The sequence below is a fragment of the Carettochelys insculpta genome, chromosome 13 (genome assembly GCF_033958435.1).
Source record: "Carettochelys insculpta isolate YL-2023 chromosome 13, ASM3395843v1, whole genome shotgun sequence".
Taxonomy (NCBI): Eukaryota; Metazoa; Chordata; order Testudines; family Carettochelyidae; genus Carettochelys; species Carettochelys insculpta.
This window is the reverse complement of record NC_134149.1, coordinates 22,643,444-22,671,262: the sequence shown is the minus strand read 5'-3', so window position 1 is coordinate 22,671,262 and position 27,819 is coordinate 22,643,444. Positions and strand designations below refer to the sequence as shown.

At 42.8% G+C, this 27,819-nt stretch overlaps 1 protein-coding gene across 9 annotated transcripts in view; it reads left to right on the top strand.

The window, feature by feature from the left end:
• The window catches only part of ARHGEF9 (Cdc42 guanine nucleotide exchange factor 9), a 383,799-nt gene that overhangs the window by 269,944 nt on the left and 86,036 nt on the right, over positions 1-27,819 (top strand). For 8 of the 9 annotated variants that reach the window (XM_075008221.1, XM_075008220.1, XM_075008222.1 and 5 more), the window contains one exon: positions 16,617-16,796. The exons of the other annotated variant lie outside the window; for it this stretch is intronic. In XM_075008221.1, the coding sequence (XP_074864322.1) occupies positions 16,617-16,796 (180 nt within the window). The remainder of the gene's footprint in view (positions 1-16,616; positions 16,797-27,819) is intronic. 9 annotated transcript variants of the gene reach the window in all.

The following is a 27,819-nucleotide window of genomic DNA, read 5'->3' as shown; positions in this document are numbered from 1 at the left end:
CCAGAGTATGAAAAAGCACACCAGTGACTGTCCAAACTTTTCCTGACAAATAGCGCCAGTGTGGACAGCACTACGTTGGTGGAAGACACTCTTACACCAGCACAGCTACTGCCCATCACTGGGGGTGGTTTTATTCTGGAAGTGGGAGAGCTCTCACCTGCTGGCAAACAGGAGTTACACTCCATACCCTTCCCTGCTCTAGTGGTGCAGCTCTGGCTGTGAAGCTATGTGGTATAGACATAGCTTAAGCTTGTTTCTCTCACTGAAGAAACTTAGTTGAGTCCCTTTGGTAGAGCTGGGAGCTCACACGTTGTCTCTGCTATCCATATATAAATGTATGTATGATCCATGTTATGACTGACTCATTGTGAATACAGGCCTTATCCCTTGTTTCCCATGTGCAAGCATGGCAGTCTATCAATGTTATCATTTTGCCTTTCTTGCCTGATCATTGATATGATGAGGATGTACTACTCACCATACCTTTTATATTCAGAATCTGAAGTCCACTAAAACAGATTCTGTCCATTTGGCCAAAAACTTGTGATTTATTCATTACTGGAATGTCCTACAATGTCATCATGTAGCACATTTTCTACTTCTTCCCAGACAGAAGTGGTGAACTTTATCTCTTAAAGGGTGTTGAACTGGAACTACATTTTTTGGAAAATAATAACTTGATATTACAGGTTGAACCTCTCTTGTCTGGCACCCTCAGGACCTGACTGTGCTAAATGAGAGGATTTGCCAGTCCACAGGAGGTCAGTGTTGTCTAGCAGCGTTACAAATACTTCTACTTCTTTACTGGGCTCATAGAAGATAGTTAGGTGTAAATTAGAGGTAAGTAACAGCACAGAACAGTGGCAGCCAGGACTGGTGGCTGTAAACAAACTTTATGGCGCCATAGGAAACTTGGCCACACCCATGACAAGTGGATATCAAGCAAACTGAAATCATACCAGACCATGGATATTGCCAGATGAGAGAATGATGGACTAAAGAGATTCAACCTGTAGTTATCAATGTTTATTGATAGTTTACCAATATTATAATAACAAAGCATAATACAACTAAATGTAGGCCTGAAAAGACCCTGGATAAGAATTTTCCTAGTAGAGTTTGGATCCTTTCATAATTGCAATGAGTTGAATCAAAACCCCAGATGACTTTAGACTCTGGGGAAGTTTGGATCCAATCCAGGTTTGACTTTCACAGTGCAAGCCACTCTTTGTATATAGGTGGTCATAGGAGTAAACTTATGGTTCTGTTTAATTTTTTACGCTGTCTTGGCTCTGCAAAACCCTCACTGAAGTGCAGAGCTACCACATTACACCCTAGTTATAAATTATTAGAGAGAAGCAGCATCGTTATTTAATACAAATTATAACAAGTCACCTATTTTAGTAGTATTATGCAACATTTATTTAGTAATACTAATTATTAAGTCCTGTAAATAGTCTCATTTACTTTAGGAGCAATACTTGCATGAGCAAGGGTTGGGCCCTCATTGCAGATCAGACTGTCCACACTCCAAAAAATAATGAGGGAAGATAGAAATCTAGCCAAAGAGCGTGTGAAACAGTGTTGCTCAGGCTTACTTTTCTTCGAAGGATTTGCACTGTGAGGCTGCTACCTGCTGTCAAGAAATGAATCCAGAAATGTGTGTATTCCTTGAGCTCCACTGAGAAACATCCTTTACCCCTATAGCACAGCAGGTTGCTTCATTCTTCATGCTGCCTGGGATGCTCACTGTGATGGGGGAATCTTAGAACCCTCGATCTCAGCAAGTGAATAAAGAAGGAAATGACTTGATTTAAAGTTTTGATTTATTCCTAATGATTATCCCAGAAGTGCAAGGGACTCAGAAAGTCACCAATCAAGTAGGACCTGAATGCAGAGGACCACCTCGGAAGCCGCGCCACAAAGGATGCCACACTATCTTCAAATGAAGGATTTGGGCTCAGTGCTAGTTTGAGATGGGCCAGCTGGAATTGGGCAGGCCTGGGAGAGGGCAGAGAAGTGGTTGCCAATTCCCACAGAGATGGGCCTGTGGGAATCACAGGCTCCATTTTAGCAAAGCTGGTAGGCAGCCTGAGAAGGGCTGTGGAGCTGCTACTGATGCTAGAGTGGATTCCACCCCTTATGTAGTTCTGTGGGATACCTCTGCACAAGGCCTGTTTACTGCGCTGCCTTTCCCCTCCCAGGGAGCTGAGATTTTATTCATCTGTGCTTTTAAAAGTATCAGTGCAAGTCACCTTTAAAGTTTTCATTTGACTTCCCTGTCAGAACACATCACTTAGGATTAAAGATTAATTGAAGAAGACATGTTCTGACTCCAGCTCATGTCCTGGGGTGCTTGTCGCAGTGATGATGCACTAGGTGATTATTCACTCCCCTTAACCTGACAGATGCATTTCTTCTTTTTGCTGGTTAGAAACCTTGACCAGGTGTGAGCAGAGGAGGGCTGAGAGAGATGGGGTTGGGATGTTATAGGACATGCGGGACAAGCAAATAAATGTCTTTAGATGGTCTGCATGACCTCCATTTTGCCCAAGCAAAAAACTTACTGTGCAATGGAACAAACAGAGCATCATTCCTTGAGATGGATGAATAGTATAAAAAAGATTCATTTATGACACTTCATCTAGGTTCCTTGTTTGCCAGTATATAATACTGCAAATAGTCCTGCAAATAGAATTGGCAACAGTGCAGGGAAGGGCAACAGAAATGATTAGGGGAATGGAACAGCTTCCATACAAGGAGAAATTACAAAGACTTGGACTTTTCAGCTGATAAAAGAGATGACTAGGAGGGGTATGATTGAGGCCTACTAGATCAAGAATAACATGGAGAAAGTGAATAAAGGCATTTATTTACCCATTCCCTTAACGCAAGATCCATGGGTGACCCAGTGAAAATAGGCAATAGATTTTAAACAAATATAAGAAAGTACTTCTTCACAGAATATATGGTCAACTGGGGAACTCATTGCTAGGGGATACTGTGAAGGCCAACACTATAATTGTGTTTTTGGAGGGAAACACAGATCAGTGCATCAATGGTTCATAAGCAAGACGGTCAGGAACTCAGCCCCATGCTCTGGGTGTCCCTAAATCTCTGACTGCAGGAAGTTGGGATTGGCCAACAGGAAATGGATCACTCCACAATTGCCCTTTTCTGTTCATTTCTCTGAAGCGTCTGGCACTGGCAATTGTCGGGATACAGGGTTAGATGGACCATTGGTCTGTCCCAGTGTGACCATTCTCATGTTCTTATATAAATATCTGTTCACATGAGTATTCAATCCAGCCACCTTGAAATGTTTCTGTGGTTTGGATAGTCATCCTGTTAGAGAACAAAAACAAAGCCATATGACTGATGTGACCAGTTATATGTTATGAATAGGAAATTATCATTAAAGTATTAAAGAACTGGAAGGAACCGCGAGAGGTCAGCAAGTCAACTCCCCTGCACTCATGACAGGACCAAGCACCATTTAAATTATCCCTGAAAGATTATTTGTCTAATCTGCTCTTAAAAATCTTCAACAATGGAGATGCTGCAATTGCTCCCTATGCAATTTATTCCAGTATTTAACCATTCTGACAGGAAGTTTTTCCTAATGTCCAACCTAAATCTCCCTTGCTGCAATTTAAGCCCATTGCTTCTTGTTCTGTCCTCAGAGGTTAAGGAGAATATTTTTTCTTGCTCCTCCTTGCAACAGCCTTTTAGATGCTTGAAACCTGTTTCATGGCCCCTCTCAGTCTTTTCTTTTCTAGAACAAACAAATGCAGGTCTTCTAGTCTTCCCTCCTAGGTCAGGTTTCCTAGACCAGTGAAAATGTATACCATCAGTGTATTTTTTCTAAATGCTTGCGACATGCCTGCAAGTTTTTCATGGAACATGTGTCCCGCAGAACATAGTTTAAGAAATACTGTTCTAGACCTTTAATTATTTGTGCTGTTCTTCTTTGGACCATCTTCAGTTTGTCCACCTCTTTCCTGAAATACGGCACCCAGATCTGGACACAATACTCCAGTTGAGGCCTAATCAGTGCAAAGTGGAACAGAAGAATTATGTCGTATGTCTTTGTTAAAATACTTCTGTTAATACATCCCAGAGGCTATGTCTACACTACAGAGATCTTTTGAAAGAAGCTCTTCCGGAAGATCTCTTCTGAAAAAGCTTCTTTCAGAAGAGTGTGTCCACACACAAAAAAGCGGAGCGAAAGAGAGCCTCTGCACAGTCTCTACTCTTTCAAAAGAACAGGCCCGGGTTCCAAAATTAAAACTGTTCTTTCGAAAGAAGGGCCCTGTGGAGCATCTACAGACATTTTCTTTTGAAAGAAGCTTTCAAAAGGGGGCGCTTTTCCTGAAATGGGAAAGGAAGAGTAATTTCTCAAGGAGCCCTGCATTCTTTTACTTTTGCAAGAATGCTTTTTGTGTGTCGACTCTCCATGGGATCTTTCGAAAGAGCCCCTTCTTTTGAAAAATCTTTTGAAAGAACTTGCGAGCGTAAACACAGCCAGAGTGTTTGCTTTTTGCAACAGTATCACTGTTATTATAGTTAATATCCTAAGCAATAGTTGAGTTAATTAGCTTGTGAGCAACTAGTAGACTGTTAGACTTAAATATTGTTGAATCATTCTGAATGATAAACAGTCCTGTACAAATCAGTGTGTTCCTGGCTAATTTACAAAAAGAAAAAGTGTCATATGAGTTGTTCACTGCAAATCATTCACTCAACTCTCCTTACTTACTGAATCACAAATTGAACCCAATAACCAGAGAGAATTTAATTTTGTCTTGAAAACAAGTCAGGCTTGCATACTCTCTTTCACCATACATGGGCTCATTTGAACCTGAATGCACTGAGTATTCCAGAGTTCATTTTATTGTGAGAATTGTGAAACTGTGCTTGAAGCTCTAGCTATTCAGGTGTGAAGCATTAAACTGTGTGGGAGAAATGCTTTTTCTCTTAACCCCATTACATTTTCCTTCAGTATTTGTATCCATTTGTTCATTGCCCTTTAGAGTACTGCTCTGGACAGCTGTTCTCTTAGGCACAGAAGCAAAGGCCCATTCATGCATGGCTCATGCGGACTAACTCCCAGTAATGTGAGTGGGACTTTTCCTGAGTAACCTGCAGAACTTGGGCCACAGCCAGCTATCATCTGTGCGTAAATCAAGCTATAGAATTCCTAGTCTTCATGAGGTGTTTTTTGCACCACAGGGAACCTGTAAATGATCTTTTGTTTGGAATTTTGCTTTTCAATTGCTGTGATGGAGCCTGGATACAGTGGTGATGGGCAAACTGTAAGTGTCTAGATAGCCTTTAATTTGATTGATTACCATGGAATAGTCAGCATTTTCCAATAGATGCAACACTCTGATATCTGAGATGCGACATTCTCCCCCGTTACCTTGAATCTGTCTACTTACTTTATCACAATCAATGTAGTATGAATGGTAATTTGTTGTGCTGGAAAGCAAAAGTTACCTTTGAAGGGCTTCTTTTGTAGCTATGCGTGTATAGTGCCATTTGACATGGAGAAAGAAGTACAGGTTGAACGTGTCTAAGCCGGCACCCTTGGGACCGATGCCGAGCAAGAGAATTTGCCACACCACAGGAAGCCAATATTGTCTAGCAGCATTACCAACATTTCCACTGCTTACTGGGCTCTTAGGGATAAATTATACCTAAATAACAGCACAGAACACTGAGAGCCAGGACTGGTGTCTGTAAACAAACTTGAGGGTACCACGGAAAACTTGTCCACACCCATGATAAATTGACATCTGGCTAACCAAAACCACGCTAGATTATGGATGTTGCCAAATGAGAGAGTGCCAGATTAGAGAGGTTCAGCATGTACTTGCCTCAGAGACCTACCTCTTTGCGCTCTTAGGAGTTGTAATGGATGAAAGGTGAGAGCTTAAAAACAACATCCGGTAGCTGTGAAGATTTGGCTGCAGTCTACTAGCTGAGTGTTGATTTGTTTTATTCATTGTGTGCTCCAGATGGTGACTCGCTGAGGCATATTGCCCATGTATTTTTTCTCTATAGTGTGTTATTGGCTTATTTCATGCTGTGCGAAGTCTGCCACTGGGGCTTTGGGGCCCAGATGCCTCTACACTGCGTGACTGGCCAAGATCTAAACACCCCTGAATATTAGTTGGAAGGATTCGAATTTGGTGGCTTGATCCTGTCTCTAGCCGCTCTTCTACTGGGTACGTGTCCAGCTCTTTAGCAGCTGGGAGGCATTGATGAAAGTTTCATGGGTGTTTCTGAGCTTGGAAAAGGGGCAGCTTGGCAATCTCAGCTTTCCATTAGGCTGGCAAGGTTTGATTATGCGTCCTGCAGAGTCACCAGGAAGAGGGTGGTTTGTGAAAGGATATATCTTTACTTAAGCCTCTCAGCCCCTCAAGAGTTACCTCCTTTGTAGGCTCAGGATCTGCAAAGCAATCAGGAACTGCTGCTATCAGTCTCATGCTCAGTCTGCAAATGAGCTACCACCTGACTTTCAGAAGCAAAATGCAGAGTGGACCATCCTAATAAATCAAGAGATCAGAGCAGTGGATAGGGCAAGGGTGGGTCCCTTCTGCAGCCAGTGTCCACTCCAGGTCTTGCACTCCCTCCATAGAATAGTGTGGCACTTGGCCACTCCCCAGAATCTTGGAGTGGTTCCCCCATAAAAAATTATTGCCCACCCCTCAGATAAGGAGCCTCAGTGTAATTCATTCATCTGAACTTTGATCTGTCCTGACCTGTAGTTTTTGTGCGAATAACAGTCACTGCTCATGTTCTCCCAGCCCTGTCACGGCACTAAAGTACCGTTTTAAAACATTTTATATTCTATCCTCAGAGTTCAGGAATTGTGTCGTAATAAATCCGTACTTAAACTGTTCTTTAGCATGCCTTGGGCCTGGCCCATGTACTGACATGGTGCAATCTGTGCCTACTGGGCTCATTATAAAGCTCTGTTTGAAAAACACGATCAGTTAATGTCAGGGACTGAACCAATCAGGAACTGTGGCTGGGCTTTCCCAGCTGAGCTGTACCTTTGGAATTCACTATCCTTCCTGGCCTTTCAGACCTTGCCAAGGTTGGCAGCTTTTCTAGCATCGGGAGTTAATTTTCTTTTTAGTTTCACTTATTTAGGTACTTTTTATTTTATTTTATTAAATTGTATTCCAGATAATTGAGTTGCTGCAGTTTATTTGGTGACAGCAACTGTTGATCTGTGTGGCTGCTGTCCTGGCTAATGTATGTGTCTCCCAGTACATGCTACAAGAGGAAATCAGAACAGTTTGGCTGTGTGTCATAGGTACCATACTACTGACAGCTAATGAAGATTCTTGTTTAGCTCCAGTAGCAGAGGTCTAGGTTTAGGGGAAGAGGAGGTTGATGAAGAAGAAATGCATTCTATACTTGTTGCCTTACCGTGGTGGACAATTACCTAGGTACAGAAACTGCTCCATTGCTCAGATCAGCTTCTTTTTATGAGATGCGTTCAGCCAGCCAGATCCCTAGAGGCATCTCCTGTTTTCTCTCTCTTGTAAGGCAAGAATGGCTCTTTCACTGAAATGTTACCTGAGCAAAGATTTGTTGTTCTTGATCAAAGTTTTTTTCCATCTACTCTGGTATCCTGTGGTGGTCAATGTCTGATACCTCTGACGTTATCTCTAACAGCATTTCATTACCACTGTGGGCGAGGGAGCTTGCAAAGACTGGATTGACATTATATTAACATTTAAACATTTATTTTCTATCATTTCAATAATAATGCACCAAATTCCATGCTGACTTTCTCCCTCCACCGATCTTCCCCCACATCAATGCAATGTCAGTGCAGCTAAACTGAGCATAAACTGAGCACCTTTTGACTGCATATTTCCAGGGACATTTCTCAGCAAGGCTCTGGTGCATCCAAGCATGTTTTCATAGCAAATTGTAAGCATATGGGTAATCCCAGTCTCTGTATGGAAACCTGGGACTTAAACTATGTCTACACTAGGCAAAGTAAGTTGACTGCAGATACACAATTCTAGCTGCACCAATTGGATAGCTAGAATCAAGTTACCTGCGCTCGGCTGACTTGGCCATCCTTCCTGAGGAAGGTCGACGGGAGAATTTCTCCCATCAACTTCCCTTACTCCTCGCATCTCACAAGGAGTACAGGGGTTGACTGTGATCCCTGAGAGGTCGATTTCGCATGTTGCTACCAAACGTGTGAAATCGAATACCAGAATATTAAACCTACTGAGGTCCATCTTCTGGGTTAGCATAGACATAGCCTTACAGCTTTATTGAGTGAGACCCAGTGTTTGGTGTCTGGACTGACCCTTTTTCAGGAAAGATGCTGCTGGTTGCTGAGCAGTTCAGGCTTTGAGCTCCTGAATCCCACAAGGTAAAGGTTCTGTTTCATAGCTACTTGGAACTACTAGATGTGCAAGTAGCTATGTCAATGAGGAGAGAGACCTGGTTGTACCCAGCGCACAAAAGGGACTGAAAAGCAATTACACCAAAATGAGCACTACTGAAGCGTAGTACATGTCAGTACTCCAGAGCCAGTTAAAACCCAAACTGGCAATGTTGTACTGGAGGAAGGCAGGCTCAGTGGCAGCCCTTTTTACGTTATTACCGTTTTGCCTTTTAAGGCATTTTCTTTTCTAGAAATGTGCATATATCTTTGTGTTACTGCCATTAGTATTAACGACAGCTACTTTGACTCAACAAGAGGAGAGTAAACAGTACTGTATCCCCTGAATCTACGAATGTGCCAAGTATGAGGTATGTCTACACAGCAGCCCATTTTCGAAATGCGCTATTCTGGAATAGCTATCCTAAAATAACTATTTAATAAGTTAGCTATTTCAAAATACAAGGGCTATGTCTACACTACGAGATGAATTAGATTTTTAAGCTTGTACTTATGAATTCAAATTTAAATGTCTACAAACCTTGAAATTTGACCCATTTTTCTTTTGTATTGAATTTCTCAGTAGTGTCAGATAGCAGAACAAGGAGCACTGGTCTGACGTTACATGAGAGGAGTAGGTTGGATATTAGGAAAAACAGCTGCATCCCCATTGCCCTATGCAAATTCGACAGCGTGAGCAGTGCATTGTGGGTACCTATCCCACAGTGCCTTAGCCCCAGTTGCTTGTGGGTGTTTCATGTTAGAATCCCATAATGCAAAGCACTGTCTCAGAATTCAGAGCTCCCAGTAGCAGAATTCAGACCTCCCCCAAACGTACCAGGGTTCCCTGTGCCGCACGTCCTCTGCGGACGTTAGCATAGCGACAGGCAGCTGTGCTATCAGCCCTGTCCACCCCAGCCTGGTTCCATCAGCCACACGTCCAGACCTTTATATTTACAGGCCTAGGCACTGCAGAATTCAAATTCTAGTTCTAATTCAATCAAAACTTCATGGGCTTCCTGTGACCCTCTTCCTGTGTACCTGGATGGAGAGCAAAGGAGAAGAAGCATCCATACATGGAGGGTCACTGTGTAGCTTTGTGGCATACATATGGGACACTTCTGGAGGCTAATAAATTTGAATTAAAGACATGGCACTTCCATACTTGCCTGTATTTGAAAGTGTAAATTCAAAATTGATGCTATACCCATCTGGTAATGTCGGCATTTTGTTATCAGTATTAGGGCTCACTAATTTGAGCTAATAGTATTTACAGTGAAGACTTTAACATTTTAATATTGAGCTAACTCCTTCAAATTTAATTTTATCTCATAGTGTAGACACAAATATAGTGCCTATTTCGAAATAGGACCTGTTTGGAAATAGCTATTTCACAATAGGTGCTGTTAAGACGGAGGATAGCACTTATTTGGAAATAGCTATTTTGAAAAGGATGCTATTCCTCATAGAATGAGGGTTACTAACTTTGAAATAATTCAACCTCTATTCTGAATTTATTTCAAAATAGTGGTTGCTTTGTGTAGACACTAGGATAATTATTTTGAAATAACAGCTGTTATTTCAAAATACCTGTGCTGTGTAGACCTACCCTATGAAAGCAGTTCATTTCTCAGGTGTCAGGCTATATCTTCAAGAAAGCCAAGTCAATAAAGAAGAAAGATACTCAATGTAAATTAACTCAAAAGTGTATACTGACTCCCTCATTGGTAGAGCCTTCTATCAAGCTCACTAGCAATTGAGAAACATGGGATTATCAGAGTTTCTGTTATCCCAATCAGGACTTTTCTGCTGAAATCTCTCCATTGGTCAAATTCATCAAAGGACTTAAATGCAAAAAGGGATTTTTTTCTGCCTCATGCTTAACCTTTGCGTGATTGCATCTCTTTGGAGAAGAAGCAAATCAAGTGGAAATGCCCTCCCATGATTTAGCTGTATTCAGTTTCTGTAATTTCTGCTGAGAGCTTTAAAATTAAATAAATAACTTGAAGGGAGAAAATTATACAAGAGCTAAATTGCATCGTGATTGGTTTGGGCAACATTTTCTTATACGCTCCTAGTCTATCCTCATCATTAAGACCAGAAAAATGTCAGCTGGGCACATGTTGGTTGTGGTTTTGGCACTATGCGGCGCTCAGGTATGCCTCCTGTCAAGTCAGCGGGGTGATTGCGCTGCGGAGCTGGTTTTGGTGATGGAGATGTATGAATACGCCACTGCAGAGTTATCAGTGCTCTCCTTGGGAAGTCTTTGAGATGACAGCATTGTTATAGCAACAAATTGTCTCATGATTAACTCTCCCATCAATCTGCGTCGTAAACATTACTACACGTGAGGGAACAATGCAATTAAAATGCCTGAGGGCTATCCAACAAGAGAGTGGGGGATATCTTTCTCACAGGAGCCTATGAATCAAACTATGGTATCCTCGGTTGGCTAGAAGTTTCTAACAGTATTACTTTTGTTTCTGAGTGTGTTAGGTTGCTTTGAACAATGATATTGCCATCCTGAATGGCAGATGCCTGTATGATGGACTTTTTTTTTTTAATTTTGAAGAATTTCTGATAGTCAGATACTGCCCTTATAGAAAATAATAGAAATTGGCATTAGAAAGATTTTTTGGTACAACCAAAGATGTGAATTTAAACCAGTGATGCTATACCCTTATACTCTGGCCCAGTACTTTTATTGTTAAAAAAAAAATTAAAAAAAGGGAGCCGGTAGTCAGCCAGCTCTCCCCACATTCCTCAGCCAATTCTGCAACTGAGTCCCACAAGTACCAGCAAAAAAAAGCACTGCTCTGCCCCCTCCTGTCTAGTGGACATGCTCATTCTAACTATGTCTACACTGCAGAGCTAATTCAGGATACTGATGTATCCTGAAGTAGCAAAGTAGCTATTCCGCATCTGTGAAACACACCCCGGAACAGCAGGTGCGCTCTTTTGGTATCACTGTACACCTCATTGCGGGAGGATTAAAGGATGCCTCAAAATCTCACAGTATTTCAACATTTGGTGCTGTGTAGACAATACCAATCCCAAACTAACCTATTTCAAAATTAACTTGAAATAGGATGCACAATTTGCGCATATGGCATATCTTCTTTTGAGTTTAGGGCACACTGTAAACATAGCCTCTGGTATAAGAATGTACTTTTTGGGGGGTGGTTTAGCTTATCAAGACACTCATATCAAAGTAAGTGTTGCCTGGAGTTTATACCCACTGTAACTTTATCTGTATAACAGTGCTGGTTCACAGGTAAAAGGCCTAAGGGAGAATCACGTCTCTTCTAGAGAATTGTTCAGCTTACTTTGAGAGGGGAGATCATTCTCTCAGAAATTCTGCAGGTGTTTAGAGTAAATTCTGGAGAACCTTATTTGATTGGTTTGTCCCTGTTAAATTTAATAGGCCTTTTCCATAGGGGTGAGGCTGAACAGCTTTCCCTTCTTGTAATACTTTCTCTTGACTAAGGGCATCATAATTTTAAGATGGCAGCACTCATTGGTGATTTTTTGGGGAATTTTGTGGAGTATTTATTTTAATTGTTTTTGTATGTGAATTTAATATTGGTGAAAGATTCTGGATTGAAATATACATATATGGAGATATACCTATCTGATAGACCTGGAAGGGACCTCCAGAGGTCATCAAGTCCAGTCCCCTGCAATCACGGCAGGACCTATCACTATCCCTGACAGATTTTTTTGTTTTAAATGTATTTGCCCCAGATTATTAAATGGCCCCTTCAAGGACTGAATTTACAACCCTGGGTTTAGCAGAATAATGCTCAAACCACTGAGCTATCCGTCCCCTTAATCAAGATTGAAATAGCTATGGGTATAGATGCAACCAGTTATGTTTAGGTTGGACAACATGGGTATAACAGTTCTCACTTATCCCACAGGATATTACAGTTAATGGCTGTTTAGGCGGTGCTGTGGAAGCCTGCCATGAAAGGTGCTACGCAAGCTGCAGAGCTCCCAGGAGTTGTTCGGATGTTTTCCAGAAACTGATTAGCTGTGGATTTTAGAGAGGGGTTCTTTTCTTTTTGGGGGAGACTTTGCTGGATGAAATGGAACTAAGGATAGGCCAGGCTGGATCAGATCATTGGTTTATTTAATCCAGAATCCCATTTCTGTCAGTACCCAACACCAGTTTGAAAGGAAGATGGAATGAGCCCTGAACTGGACTGTTATTCTATTCTCGCCAGATTCTTATACCATGGCCATTACCATTGTCTGAATCCCTCTGTAGTTCCTATAACATGCCCACAGGGGAAGCTGTTTCCTAATCACAGGCAGCTACTGGTTAGTTTATGCCCTGAAGCATAGTGAAAATTATACAGTAAAAATTAAACCCAAAGCTCCTAATAAGAAATGGACACTAATAAAAAATGAAATCTGCTCTAAGCCCTTTGCCTTCTGCTGTCATTGCAAAGAGAGATCATTCAGGGGAAGCATTCGTTTGCGCCAAGTAGCTTCTGTGCTTTGAGGCTCTTCAATTCAACACAAGGAACTGACAGGTAGAATTGATTTTAATAAGACCTATTAACTGGTCTATGGTGCATGCTGCATTCGTTGTGCCTCAGAAACAAAAGTGAATTATTCTCTACTGTGTTTGTAGCTGGAAAAGTTACTGCTTCCATAGTCTGCCTCTGTTTCACACTGTTGTGTAAGTGATCAGTGAACTTTTAGGAAGCTGGAATAAGCGTCCGGCATGTACCTTAACACACTAGTCCACATTCTACTTCCGGAAAACCTGTTTTGTTAACATTGGAATAATGAGCAATATAACTACGAATTAAACTGTACAACACAGTCTATGGAGTGTCTCCTCTGGAGAAATTGTCCATAATTAACTTAACGTGAAAAACTTTATGGGAACAACAGACACACATAAAAGATGGGATGTGGCTAAATCATGGGCTTGGTAGTTAAGGAATCTAGAGCCCATTTTGAATTCTAGCACTGACATCACTTAAATTTCTCTGTGCCTTAGTTTCCCCATCTACAAAGAAAATTAATTTTCCTCCTTGATTCATATTGGAGCCTTAACCAATTTGTGTTTGTGAGGGCCTTTGAGAGCATCAGTTGTGACAGAAAAATGCCAAGTGTTGTTTTAAAGAAGTCCGGTAGTACAGGTTGAACCTCTCTACTCTGGCACCCTTGGAACCTGACCAGAGCCAAATGAGAGAATTTGCTGGACCACTGGAGGTAAATGAGCTTAATGAGCTCTTAGAAGACATTTAGGGGTAAGTTACAGCTAAATAACAGCACAGAACACTGAGAGCCAGGGTTGGTGGCTGTTTAATTTTATGGGACCACGGGAAACTTGACTACAACCATCATAAGTGGTTGTCCCGCTAATTAAAATCACGCTGGATTACAGATGTTGCCAGAGGAGGGAGTGTTGGACTAAAAAGGATCAACCTGTAGTACCTATCCAGAGCAGGCCAGGTGGTTTATTTGAAACCCATTGCACAATTTGTCACACTACTTCAAAATAGGATGGTTGAATCCTCAGCCCCGCATTCCAGTTGTGCCATAATGGTTAAAAGCATTCATTGAGTCATTAAGGAAAATATCAAGAAATTTGTCCCATAAATTGTTTAATAATTATTCGAGTGGCTGTACCAATCTCGAAAGCTCCTCACAAGCATGTCTCAGGGTGCTGTAGAGAGAGGGTCGACCTATGGGCTGTTCATCATAACTTCCATTTTTTTCCTAGACCCAAGGGCTGTTCACCATAACTTCCATCATTGTTCCAGACTCATTCTTGATGTATGACTGTAGCACTTATGCAAAGCCCGGTGTCCTAACATGCTGAGAACCGCCTGTGCGGTCTGAAGTGCTGTCAGCTCCCATGAAGTTCAGCTGGACCTGCACCTTGCCCAGTGAGCTCTGTACCCAATGCCCAGGCCATTACATCTGTGTTGAAGTTAAATATGCATCAAGGCACTGTCTATGTGAGTTGATTAGATTCAGTGCTAGCCCATTAGGAGCTTCTTGATAAATAGGTCCCCTTATCAAGCAGGGTCCTAATGCAATCTGTGCGTCTGCAGGGAGATTACAAGGAGTCTGGTTTTGAGGCATTTGCTGTGAGTTCCAGAAAGGGCTGTAAAATAGAAATTTGTAGGAAGGCTATTTTTCCTCACTTGTCTCTGGACTCGAGGACAAGTAAATTATCACTTTTGTTAGCAATTACTTAATGTGTTTACGGTACTGGTCCACCAAATGTGGGTGGTGTTTGGAAAATGCTGAAACCTGACAATTTCGCTGGGGAACTTGCAAATATAAGCAATCTATCGGCTTTATGAACACAGGGAGAGGTGCAGTCCAAAGGATTTGGGCACAGGACATGGAGCAGGAACTCCTGAGTTTAGATTCCATCTCTGAAACTGACTCCTTTTGCAGTCTTGGGGTTGTCATTTAACCTCACTCCTGCAATTTACACATTTATAAAATGGGTGTAATTAATCTTACCTTACCTACTACACACAGGTGGAATGGTTGTGCTTGTAGATGAAAAACATTAAGTATCAAGCTTGACCTGGATTTTATTTTCTGTCCACAACTGACTCTGATAACCAAAGAGTTGAAAAATCCACCATTATTTTTCACAAATCTGTGAAACGTGACTTCTTAGAGGAATGTCAGCTCAAGAAATGGAGTAAAACAAGTCCTGCAAATCTACTTCTGAGAACGCTGGATGTACTTTAACACTCAGAACCTGTGCAACAGCAGTGAAAGATTTACTGCAAGTTCCTTCTGTGTAGGCAAATTTTTGATTAAGCATTTCTTTCCTGGCTGAATTTCTAGAAGCGGAGTCAGAATCCTCCAAAAGTTTGCTTCGCCTGTGCTTTTATGTAGCCTCTGTGATGGGTTATTTTCTTTTGTGTGTCTTGCATTGTTAACCTAAATTGAGTGAATGTCTATGGCTGTTAAGTTCTGGCCATGTGGAAAGTCCCTAATGGCTGCAGAGATGTGTCTCTCATTTTCCAAGATGAAATACTGATTTGGATCTGAGCCCATATCAACCACATCTAAGACATCTCAAGCTATCGAGTTAAAGGGCAGGGTTTTCAGAGGTGATCCAAGAAGGAGTAATGTAACTAGCATATGTAAAGCTGTCCCTTCTTGAGACAAAAACCAGGCTATGTATACCCATTCCATCTTACTGCTCCGTGCAGAATTCATTCACTGAATAAAGCATAAGCGCAATTTATTTGCTGTTTAAAACCGTAAGCATAATTTTGAAAAGCAGTGGCCAATCTTGGTTACAGTTGGATGGCTCTCATCTAGATACACAAGGAGTGGGGTGGATATGATTCATTCTTGCAAATGTGAATAAGGGGTTGTGGAGTATTAGCTGGCTCGGAAGACTGTTGAGATGAATTTGGGATCTCCGTCTAGTTGCTAGAAGACAGGTGTTTGTATCAGGAAACCCATCCCCATAATCAGCTCTCAGTAGGCATTCTCAGCAAACAGACCAAGGGCTGAAGGAACTGTTGAGTCCAAGGAGTAGGGTGGAGCAGGTAAGAGTTTGCTCTGCCAGATGCCCATGCTGCATTTCTTCTAGAGATAGAGGGTTTCAGCCTCCAGGATTGCCAGTGTGGCAGCAGCACTAAATTCATGTGGAAGTTTTACGGAAATGGTCGTCCATTAATTAGAATTGTCTGCAGAATCTCACCCACCTGAAGATGGGAAAGTCACCACTTCACCAAGAAAAATATTTAAAAAATCCCTGCCCTGTTGTTAAAATCCCTTGCCGTGAAGCCATAAGTACAGCATGTCATTGATAAGCATATCTAGACAGATACTGAGCTTACTAAAGCATACATGAAAGCCTGGTTGCTTGAAAAGTCTATTTGCGCCTGCGTGCGGCTTAGAGGTAGGGTGACGTATCTACTTGTTAAATACGTAGGACCTGATCCTGAGAGGTCCTTAGCACCTTTCAGAATCAGGCCCTTAGCAACTAAGAAATGGAATATTCTATCTATATAGGTCATAGTAGGGTTTGAATAATATAAGTGTAAACAGAGGTGGCAATTATAATGACAATTAATGCTACGAGGGTTGTTTATTCTAGCGGAGTTTTTTGTTTTTTTAACCTGTATGTGAATGTGTTTGTGTCCCTGGACAGAGCCTTTGCTGACTGTCTCTTGTTTTGTTTTTCAAGCTGATCAGTGGTGGTTCTATTGTAAGTGCTGAGGCAGTATGGGATCACGTCACCATGGCCAACCGGGAGTTGGCGTTTAAAGCAGGAGACGTTATCAAAGTCCTGGATGCTTCCAACAAGGACTGGTGGTGGGGTCAGATTGACGATGAAGAAGGATGGTTTCCCGCCAGCTTTGTAAGGGTGAGTGGCTCCTCCCTTCATTATCTCACCGTACTAGACCATTACTGCCACATATGAAATACGGGACCAATTTTGCACTCTATGCCCATTTAAAACTCCCTCTGACATTGGTGGGAGATTTAGTTGTGTGGAGAAGGTGGAATTAAGCTCCAGTGTTTATCATCACTGATGTGCCAAGTGTTTATCTCAACAGAGGAGTCCTTCTCCATAACACCCATAGTGGACACAAGCAGCAGTCCTTGCAAGGGACATGGGCCATTTTCCATTGTCTTTGCTTTTACACCAAAGTGGATTTTTGCTGTATCCACCTAGCTCCAGTGACACCCCACCAGCACCCACCCTAGCAAAGCAAAGCCTTTTATCTGAAGGAATGACGCTAGAGCTTTATTATTATTTTTGTCTTCAAAGAACAAAGGCACAATAGGACATCTTCCTAGCTATTGTCAGATCTTGCCCTTTTAATAGGGATCTCTCAGTTCTTCATCAAGGAGTCAAGAGCCAGATGTTAACCTCGTCCCTTTTTCTTCCCTTCTCATGCTTCCTTGCTTTGCTCTTGTGGTGAAGGGATAGGCAGGAGCAGAGATTTCATTCCTTTGAAGCTGAAAGGTTGTGGTGCAAAATGAAGATTTCTTTTGCCTTGTAAAACCATCTAACGATGATGCTTTCCTTTTAACGTTTCAATCAATTTGACAAGCTCGGTGCTGGTGGGAGGAAAGTCTGTTTTATATTCAATATAAGATGAAGCCCATGCAGTGCCCAGCAGTGATGCTGTTCTGTTTTATTCCGTGCTTAACTTACCATTAACCATCTCCCGCTTGGGTCCTTTTCTGTGGATTCCTGCTTCATCAATACTCCTTCTCAAGTTTCTCCCATGTTTACAACATTCTTTATGGTGCCATTATTTGGCAACTACCTTTCTAGCCAAAGAAGATTGGATACGAACTATGAAGTAGAGCTCTTTAATGGTATAAAGGAAAACAGCTTTCCAATTACCTCCCATATACAATCTTTCCATGGTGGGACTTCAGCATACTGCTATGTATCCTCTCTTAGCTCTGGCCAGATCTGACACTTAAGAGTCCAGGGACAGAAAATCAAATGTGGGTCACCCATGTGGTAATGCAAAGCATAATTAGACCACCAGGCTAACGAACCTCCTCCCTTCCTTCCTTTTGCTTAATGGGACACTGTGCGCACCACCTGGCCTCCACTGAGTTCAAAAGGAGTTTTGAAAGTTTATTTATAGGGGAGCAAGATTGAGCCTTGTCAGATAATGATTCTATTTATGAAAAATAAGATATTACCCACCTGTGTTGATGCGAGAAGCTGGGCCAAAAGCCAAGCGTTTAAAACCCAAATCTGTTTTTTTTTTAAAGTAATTCCACGTACTAAAAAGTGAAGTTATCCTTGTCAATTTCACTCGCCTAGTCCCCTTCACTAAACCAGGGCAGTTGTGCTTGGACTGGCAATTAAGCATGCACATGATTGCAGTAAGTTTTGTAAACAGCCTCACTACTCACAACCATACTTTTCGTAAACACAAATAAACAATACCACTTAATGTAGGGCCTGTACTACTTGTTCACTTGTGCCGGTAACCTCTCAACAATTTCCCTCCCCAAAAACTATATGAAGAGTATAAAGTTAATTGTCGAAGACAAAAAGATGATGGAGATCTGTTAAATGAATCCCAGACCTTGATACACTGGGGCTTTATAAGATGCATTAACAGGGGTTCAAGGAGCATTCCTGTGCCAAGGGAGGTGTTGGCCTCTACATGTGAGTTCCTTGCCTGTGTTGTTTAATGTCACAGTCCCTTGGCAGGCTCTTGCCTGAGCTGAAATCAGCTCACCTGTTAGCTTCAGTGAGAGCAGGATCAAATCCTTCATCTGTGAGATGTGGACTCAGCTGGGTTTGAGTTCAGAGCCACTGCTTGGACTGAAGGAAGGACTCCTTGACATGGTGTAGGAGAAGACAGAATCATTACTGCTGGCAAACTATACTGATTAATACTTTACAATGGATATTAGACATTTAGAAAAGTTGCAAATGGAGACCTGATATGGTATATCCCAAGTGCTACAGCTGAAAAGGAGATTCAGACACTTACATCTACAAGGCATTGACGCTTTGTCCACGCAGAAAATCCAGCTGGACACTACCACAAACCAAGCTGCCTTGTCCTTGTTTATCAACTGCAAGTACTGCCATTTGATCTCCCACATTTTCCTTTTTTCCACTGTCTGAGGTTGCCGCTAACCTTTATTGCCTCTTCATTTCTGTTCTTCAAATTCCCCTTTTCCCCTTTTACTTATCAAGAAAATCCCCAGGTTTGAGTCTCACCAGATGGCTGCTATGGCTTTGGTGGTCTTCAGAGGGAGTAGCTCAAGCCCATCCTTAGCTTACAGGCCAAGCAGTGCACTGTAAAAGTTCACATGGATTTGTAAATCAATCTGCCTGCTCCTTCAGGGATTCATCAAGAGACGAATTGAGAGATGTTAGCTATCCTTTCCCTGCCATCTTCCTTCTTTATATTAAACAAATTACTTCATTGCAACCAAAGGAATGCGTTGCTTTCTTTGTTTTGGATCCCAAGACTAGTATACACTAGAAGCATGACTATGGCGTCGCTGCACCAGTGTAGCTGCATCAGTATAGTGCAGTGTTTCTCAACCGTTTTTTATAAAGTACCCCTTTGTAAAAAAAAAAATTATAAGTACCCCCAGATTTCTCTCATGTACCCGTAAGGGTATGTGTACCCCTGGTTGAGAAACGTGGTCCCAAGGTAATCTGAGGTCTTGCAACAAGTACCATTCAACCTTTCCAGATTACTGTACTCTTTTCAGGAGTCAGATTTGTTTTGCAAACCATCAGGTTACACCTCCCTTAAAACCACTTACTTACAAAAACATGCAAAAATATCACAGCAGACTGCTACTGACAACTTGCTGACTTTCTACCAGCTTATTATCAAATACATGATTTGGAATAGAAATATTGTCCTTACATTTCAGCATAAGGTATATGAAGCAGTAGAAACAAGTCATTGTCTGAATGAACTTCTAAACTGTACTGACTTTACTAGTGGTTTTATGTAGCTGTTGTAAAACTAGGCAAATACAGTAAACTCTCTCATATTAGACAGCCCTGGGACTGGAAGGTAGCTGGATGTTCAAATAGTCTGCATATTAGAGAGGTATACCGAGCAAGGGATAACATTAAAGAAAAACAAGATTAGATAGTAAAAAACAAACAAAAATGTATGCAGAGTACTTTCCTTACAAACAACAGTACCATTGTACACTGTAAACTTATACTGTATTTGTTGTATTTATTTGTATTTACTTTCACTGTACTGTACTTATGGAAAACACAACCAGAACTAACATATGGTTAAAATACTGGTTATTTGAGAGCTCCACATGATAGAATGACAGATCTGAAAGAGTTTACTGTGTCTAGATGAGATCATGTACCCCTTGGAAGACCTCAGTGTACCTCCAAAGGTACATGTACCCCTGGTTGAGAAACACTGGTGTAGTGCATCTGGTGAAGACACTCCATGCAGACAGGAGTGTCTTGGCATAATAAAATCACCTTTGCAAAAAGCAATAGCTCTGTTGTCAAGGAAAGTTCTTCATCAACATAGCACTGTCCTCTTACACTGCCACTTACACTGGTGTAACTTCTGTCACTCGGGGTGTGCCTTATTCATGCCTAAAGTGAAAAAAGTTTTACCAACTTAAGGTGTTACTGTATACAAGCCCCCACTCTTTGTATACAACTGCACCAAATTCCATGAGTTGTTCTCCTTTTATTTGCATGGCAAACATTTTCACTGTCTTTTATGCCCACATTTTTTATTAAATAATTATAGGAGGAAACAAAGACATATAGAGACCCACAGACAATCCAAAACGGTGAGACAAATACAATCCTAGATCAGATTACTGTAGACAAGATGGATCAGAGAACTCAAAATACAAGCTGAGAACAATCCCATGAAGACATAGAATGAAGGAATTTCACTGAGATGGTGAGACAACTTGTGATAAGCAAAGCTCGTGTTAGGGGATTTCTTTATAAATGAGCACCCCAAAGTTTAGACCCTTATCAGAACCTTCCAAATCTCTGCTAGCTGCAAAACACAGCTGGAAAAATCTAATTTCCTGGGGGAATTCCGATACTTCCTGTCTCCATTCAGAGCATGAGAACAGCCATTTGCATGGCATTTGGCACCCACAAAGTCTGACTGTAGGAAAAGTTCACATTTGCAAGGGCAAAGGAAATAATTCTAGCCCCCAGATTCATGTGTACCTTCTGGTGTACGAAATGTGAAGGGCCTGGCACTTCTAAACTACATCTGCAGAATGAGGGTGCGTACCTGTTTGTGTGCACAAAACTTGCCTTTAGCTCAGATTCTCAGACTGTTACTGGCAGTTAACCTGGAAAGCAGGAGGAAAATAGGCAGCAAGGAAGGTAGGAAGGAAGGTGGCAAGGGCAGGCAGAGGCTATGAGATTTGGGAGAGTCCAGTGATTTTTTTCCAAAGGAGGAAATTAGATGCTGGGAACAGGGAGAAGTTGAGGTAGGAGAGGAGGTAAAGGACTGTCAGGCATGTGGCATGGTGAGCCATGTTGCACAATTTCTGGTAGGAAACAAGAGCTTGGTTTGGGGTCAGATTGAAATATTTACCTGGCACTTAACTGCATAGTGTTAATTGATCATTCCAGGAAACAGGATAGAACTGATCTGTCAGGGTGCCAAGGTCAGCCCTGGATTTAGCTGCACACTGTCAAGTGGACATCACATGAACTGACTGACATCTGACAGGGTGGCTGTTAAGCCCAGAGGAGTGGCTGGAAATTTACTAAAGGAGTCCGTGGGTTTATAGCTGTGTCGCTGTCAGCAGTGGCACTTAACTCTTTTAAATGGAGATGTTGCTCTGGCAGACGATTGCTAAAATTCAGCACACACTCTTTGGCTGCTTGTAGCATTCACACCATGTTCTATGAATGGCTCCCCCAATTAAGTGATTTCCAATATAGAATAATATGTACTCTACAACAGCCCAGGAACTCCAGAGCTGATAATCCAGCCTACAGTAGGGTTCCTCCAAACAGAGGTGGGTCCAAATAAAACTCATAAATTACACAGCCAAATTTGGCTCTCTGTAATGGGCCACACCAAGGCCAAGCAGCACTCAAGCACTCCCTAAGAGGTGAACTAAACATGGCCACGTTTGGGCGTATAGATTTCCCATGGAAATGAATTCCAAAGTCGAGAAAAGCCTAATGCTTTCTAGCTCATCCCAAAGACGAACACGCCTGTGCTGCAGTTGAATGCACTTGTCTTGGTGGCACAGGGAAGGAGAATTTGTTTATTTATAAACAATAAGGATGAGTCATTGGGATGTGTTTCCCAGCACCTGAACAACACTGTTTCTTGCTCATATTCATGAGGTTAAATTAAGTTGCAAATCTGGGGTCAAGAAGGATTTAGCCTGTCCTTCCCCCGCTTCTTACATGCCAGGGACCTGGAGGTGGAAAGTGGGGCTCCCCTCAAAGTAGTGAGCCAGGGTCGTATGTAGATTCTATCTGGCCCTTTCCCTGTGTTTTTATTGTTGGGGGGAAGGTGCATTGATCGCCTTTGTTCCTTGCTGTTATTCTCAGTTTTCCTGATGGTGGCAGTGGTGGGCGGAGGTACTTGCAGATATGCTACCTTTGACTCACATTACAAGGTAAATCTTTGCAAGCTTTTAAAGTTCTGTTTTTATAGAAGTACTAAGCCAGTGTTTTGTCTCAGTGCTTAACAGCTCGTGTGCTGTATTTGGTGGGGGTGTTTAGCTTTCATTAATGGGAGCTGTGTCTCTCTTCTCTACTGTGCACACACCACTCCACGGACCATGTCTCGGTGGCTTTCTCAGCCTGCGTTATTCTTCAGGCCGAACTCTGCTGTGTATGGGCATCTCGACAGGCTGGCCAACCAACCTCCAGTCTTTTATTATTTAATTAGCATTAACTTAGCACCGGCCACTGCAATGCCTGGGGGAGGGTTGAGAGGGCAGAGGAAGGCAAATGGTACTGAAGCAGTACTCGCCTCCTGGAGGTGTAACATGAAGAGAGTAGCATTAAATGGTCTGCCCAGCTGGACCAGCACATAGTAAGGGAAATTTCAGTCCTCTCTGCTGGCAAATCCAGCATGATAGTAGCCACAGGGAGCTAGTCATATGCAGAGTGAATGGTACCAGACTGCCAGGATGCAGTACAGACAGACAGAAAACAATGGACCTTTAAAAGTGGGTCTCTCTCTCTGCAGCCATATAGTGTGGATACAAATAATTGCAGATGCCATTAATGCCACTTGGTGATCTCTGTATCTAATTTGCAGGCTCGTTCAGAGACTTAAAGATTCCCATATAAATAACTGTGCCCTTGCTTACCTGCCCCAGTAATGTTGAAAGCACAAGACTAGATTGAGACTTGTCTCAGAATCAGGCCCAGATGCACAAGACAGCACAGTCCTGCCCAGCTCCTCTGCTGTGCAACTACACGGAGTGGGAGGAGAGAGCCAACTTCTGCATCATCAAGTGGGAACTTCCTTTTCCTGTCTCATTAGCTCCCACATGTCTGCAGTGCTCTGCTTTCCGTCGCCCTCTGTGTGCAGTTAATGGAGGGCTGGTCATCGTGGGCTGTGCGAGTTGGGCCCAGCAGTACTGCTGCAGCTTAGGAGGGGCGTAGCCTTTCTAACGCCACAAGTAAGCATCAGTGTGTCTGATGCATTTCGGGGGGGTCCCAGCACCTGCTGCTACCGGGGCCTCCTGCTGGAGCTGGAAATACCACAAACCCTGGTGGCTGCAGTAGAGCAGGCTGCCACGTGGTGCTGTAAAGCCAATGAAAGACTTGCCATTGATTTTAGTGGGATTTGCCTCAGGTCTGCAGGCTGCAGAGGGAGAAATAGGGGGTTCTTTAGGGGCTACTTTTGTTTCTCCCCTCAGAGGCAGAGTATAGAATTGGCTGCAGGTTCTGCCTGCTCCTCCTTTTCAAGACAGGGCGTGTCTCTGAGCTCAGGGATGAGCTGGGGATGGGTTTTCTGGGGCCGCTGGGCTGTGGGGAGCAAGGGAAGAGAAGCTTCTGAACCAGTAGGTGGGTAAAAGTTCAGAGCTGAGGCGGCGATTCGGAGCTGTAGGAAGGTCACAGTGAAAAGGGTGGGCTCTTGGCTGAGGGATTGGTTTGGGAGGGCAGGGGGCATTGAAGAGAGCTGAGAGGGGTTGGGAGGCTCTGCAACTGGCGTGTTGGGGCTGGGGGATGAGAATCTCATGGGTCTGAGTGTGGGACAGACAGCAAAGTATGGGCTAGGCTGGGGAGGAGGGAGAGGCGAGCGCGGACTGGGAAAGGAGGAGCAAATGGGTCGCAGAGAGATAAGTGCTGCCGTCTTCACTGTCAAGTGTCCCAGTTTTATCTTCTGAAAGAGGAAGTGAGAAAAAGGTGCTTCTCTGTCTTCCTCTTCCCCCCACAGCAAAGCACTGCACTGTGACCCCCACCCCAGTGATTCAGTGTCATTTTGGAAATATGATGCACTCCCAGGGAGGAGGGCAAGGGGGCAGATGCCTAAATGCAGCCCCCAGCTGCCCTGCCACACCACGGTCTCACCTCCCTTTTCATAGACAAAGAAACAACAGTTGTGACAGGACTTTTGCTTCTACTGTGCTCCTACTGTGGCATTGTCCTGCCCCAGGGACTTATATGGATGGGATCACAAGAGAAAGCTGTTTTATAGGGAGTCTTGTCCCCTGGATAGGATATAGTAAAGTGCCTTCTATACAGACTGCAGAGCAGGGCCTTCCTCAGGGTATATGTGGCCCTACACTACACTATTAAACTGGTGCCACCTATGCCCAACGGCGGCCAAGGGTGGTGTGGGTGGGTGTGATTTATAGACATGGTTTTATAATCTTCAGCAGCATCCTAATGAAATATTTTTAAGCAAATTTTAAGTTAGGGTCCCGTAAACTCACACAGTAAATTCCGAAACGGACAGTATGTGCCTGGGTTTGGCAAATGCCTGTCATTACCACTTGAATGGCTCTTTCACAGCCTGCTACTAGCTCTGGCAGGCTTCTTCACTTTTAAGTTTTTCTTTGGAGAAAGCAGAGCCACAGAACAGGGACAGGAAGAGGTGGGTGGGCATCAAGACCCAGTGGTGCCCCAAATTTTTGGGTGCCCTACGCAGTTGCATATTTTGTATATGGGTATGGACAGACCTGATGCAGACTCTATGGAGAAACTGTGTTGGTCTCACCAATGCTTTGCCAATTGAGCCCCTTGACTGTGGGGGCTCTTTGTTACTAGAATACAAATAAGTCATAAAAATAGCAATAATTTTGACGCAGAGGAATTGAAAACAGGGTACATGTAGCAATACATCACATGGGGCTGCAGCCACAGACAGCGTGATCATGATGCTGGCTGACCACGAGCTTTTAGCATGAGGAATAGAGTTCATACCTGCAGCTCATAGCTTGGTGCTTTAGGGGCTAAGTAGCAGTCTTGGGGCTACATACATCAATTTATTCATGTTGGATCACTGGAGTATCAAACAATTGCTTGTGATTGTTTTGTTGCCAGTGAGCTGAGACACTAGTTTGTTAAACACAGTCTTCAGTAAAGGTTGAGCCACTCACACAGGCAGTTATTGTAGGGTCACTGGTGGGTACTGTTTCAGTGAAATAGCAAGCAAGGGCCTGCCTGCATCATTAATCCATCACATTACTTAACTGTGATTTAGAATCCAAGATGACATATTATCTGTTATTTCTGCCATTGGAAATCTCTAATGGAAGGTGATTAATAATCCAGATGGCTGATGGTACATTCATTTTATTACACACACTAAGTGTTCGGACATGATCAGCCTTTGTGTGCCTTCAGGTAAAATGCCCTTTCTACAGAGCATATGTGGCAGGTGAAATATTTAATAATTACAGGTCAGCAAATGTTGGAACTATGTCATTTGGTTATTTTATGCATCATTTGGGAGTAGCTTCAAATTAATAAATCAAATGTAAATAGGTTTTATATGACTCACGTGTAATATTAACCAGCACAACGAAACAGTCAGGTTTCCTGGACTCAGATTTAGGATCTTGAGCTGAAATTTGCATTTAGCATCAGGTATTTTTTGTGAATTGCTTGCTTTTTGTTGTTGTTGTTGTTAAATTTGTGAAGGACTGAACCTCAGCAAATTATATGATTATGAAGGTTCTGGTCATGAGTCCGTAATAAGAGATTTTGAACAAGATTTAGCCTACCCTATCCATAGCTATATTTCTGTATGTGTAGGTGGCCTGTCAGTGTGAAACTTCCCATATTGTTAGATTTTATGCATCTTGAATTTTCTCTGTAGTTTTTCTTTTAGAAACTTTTAATAGGAAGTGTTTGAAACTGGTCTATAGCTGAAATTTACTGGGGCAATGTGTACCTTTAAAACAATACTGTGGTGCCCATTGACTTCCTACTCTAGAGGGTTTTGCTCATTGTTTTCCTAGTGTGGGGTTTGGCTATGAAAGCACTTTGTCCTGGTTTATTATTATGGGGCAGGGAGGTTGTGCTATTTTTTCATAGAACAAAGTAACACAGGGTACAGCATCCAGGCTGGTGATCCAGGTCCTGAGCCTGGCCATTGGCCCAAATTCCCTATGATAACAGGGGATGGGAGCCTGGAGAAACCTCCTAACATCACCAGGTAGGAGTGTTGGCAGGCAGCCCAGAGAATTGTATCCAGATCTCCTTGTCTGAGTGAAGGGCTCCCAAGCCCAGGACTAGTGGCTGCAGTGAAATGAAGCTAGGGAAGAATGGAGATCTCAGATGAAACTGGAAATAAGAAAGCACTCAAGTGTTTGCAGTTACTTCTAAAATCCTCATTAAAAAACTCCATTCCCTTTATAACTCACATGATTTGGGTCCTGTGCTGCTATGGTTGGAGACAAAAGATGCCAGCACCAACAAGAGCCAGGATGGACAACCAGAGCATGAAAAGGGGCCGTAATTTACCGATATACGTTGCTGAAGAGCCACAGTAATATGTCAGCAACTACCCAGCAGCTCCCACCTCCTGCTGATCAGTGCTTCCCTCTCCCTCCCTGAGCCTCCTCTCCACTGCGATCAGCATGCAGCATGCAGGAGGTTCTAGAGAAGGAGGGAGGAGAGAGAATGTGACAGGTTCAGAGATGGGGGCAGGAAGGGGCAGGGCATGGATAATTACAGAATCACAGAACTGGAAGGGACCTCAAGATGTCATCAAGTCCAGTCCCCTGCCCTCATGACAAGACCAAGCATCATCTGGACCTGTGGTGTCCAACCAATTCTGAAGCAGTAACCAGAAAGAGCAGTGTTGATGGTGCCGGATTTTTCGATCCCTGCTCCGTTCCTTTGAAAGAATGGGGGCTGTGTGGACGCTGTCTTTTGAAAGAGCAGATCACTCTTTTGATTTGTTTTTTGTGTGTGTGGACGCACTCTTTCAAAATAAGATCTTCTGGCAGATCTTCTTTCGAAAGGTTGCTGTAGTGCAGATGTAGCCTATGAGAGTTGTAAATATAGTAAATGTTGGGGGTTTTATTTGCCTGTGAGATTTTGAGCCTTCAAGAAGTCATCCTTTCACATAATTTTTCTACGATCAAAAGGACCAAAAACTTGTTTTGTTTTGTGATAACAGCTCAGATCTCACATGCTCACCTGACTCCAGGAGCTGGTACTTTAAGAAAAACATCTGATATTGTGAGATTTGCAGTAGCACCATGAGACTGACAACAGTGGGGTCTCATTTTGGTATTTGCCAGTCTTCTGCCAGACCTTGCCAGTCTGAATTTCTTGACCTACAAGAAACGCTTTAATGATGGGAAGAGGGTAGGATGAGGAGGGGCTTAGAACTTTAGCTGCTGTGAGCCGAGGGTTTAATGAAATCGTTTGCTTTGTTGGATTTTTGAAGGCATCTTTGGGCTCTCCCTAGGATTTCTCTCCCGGTGGA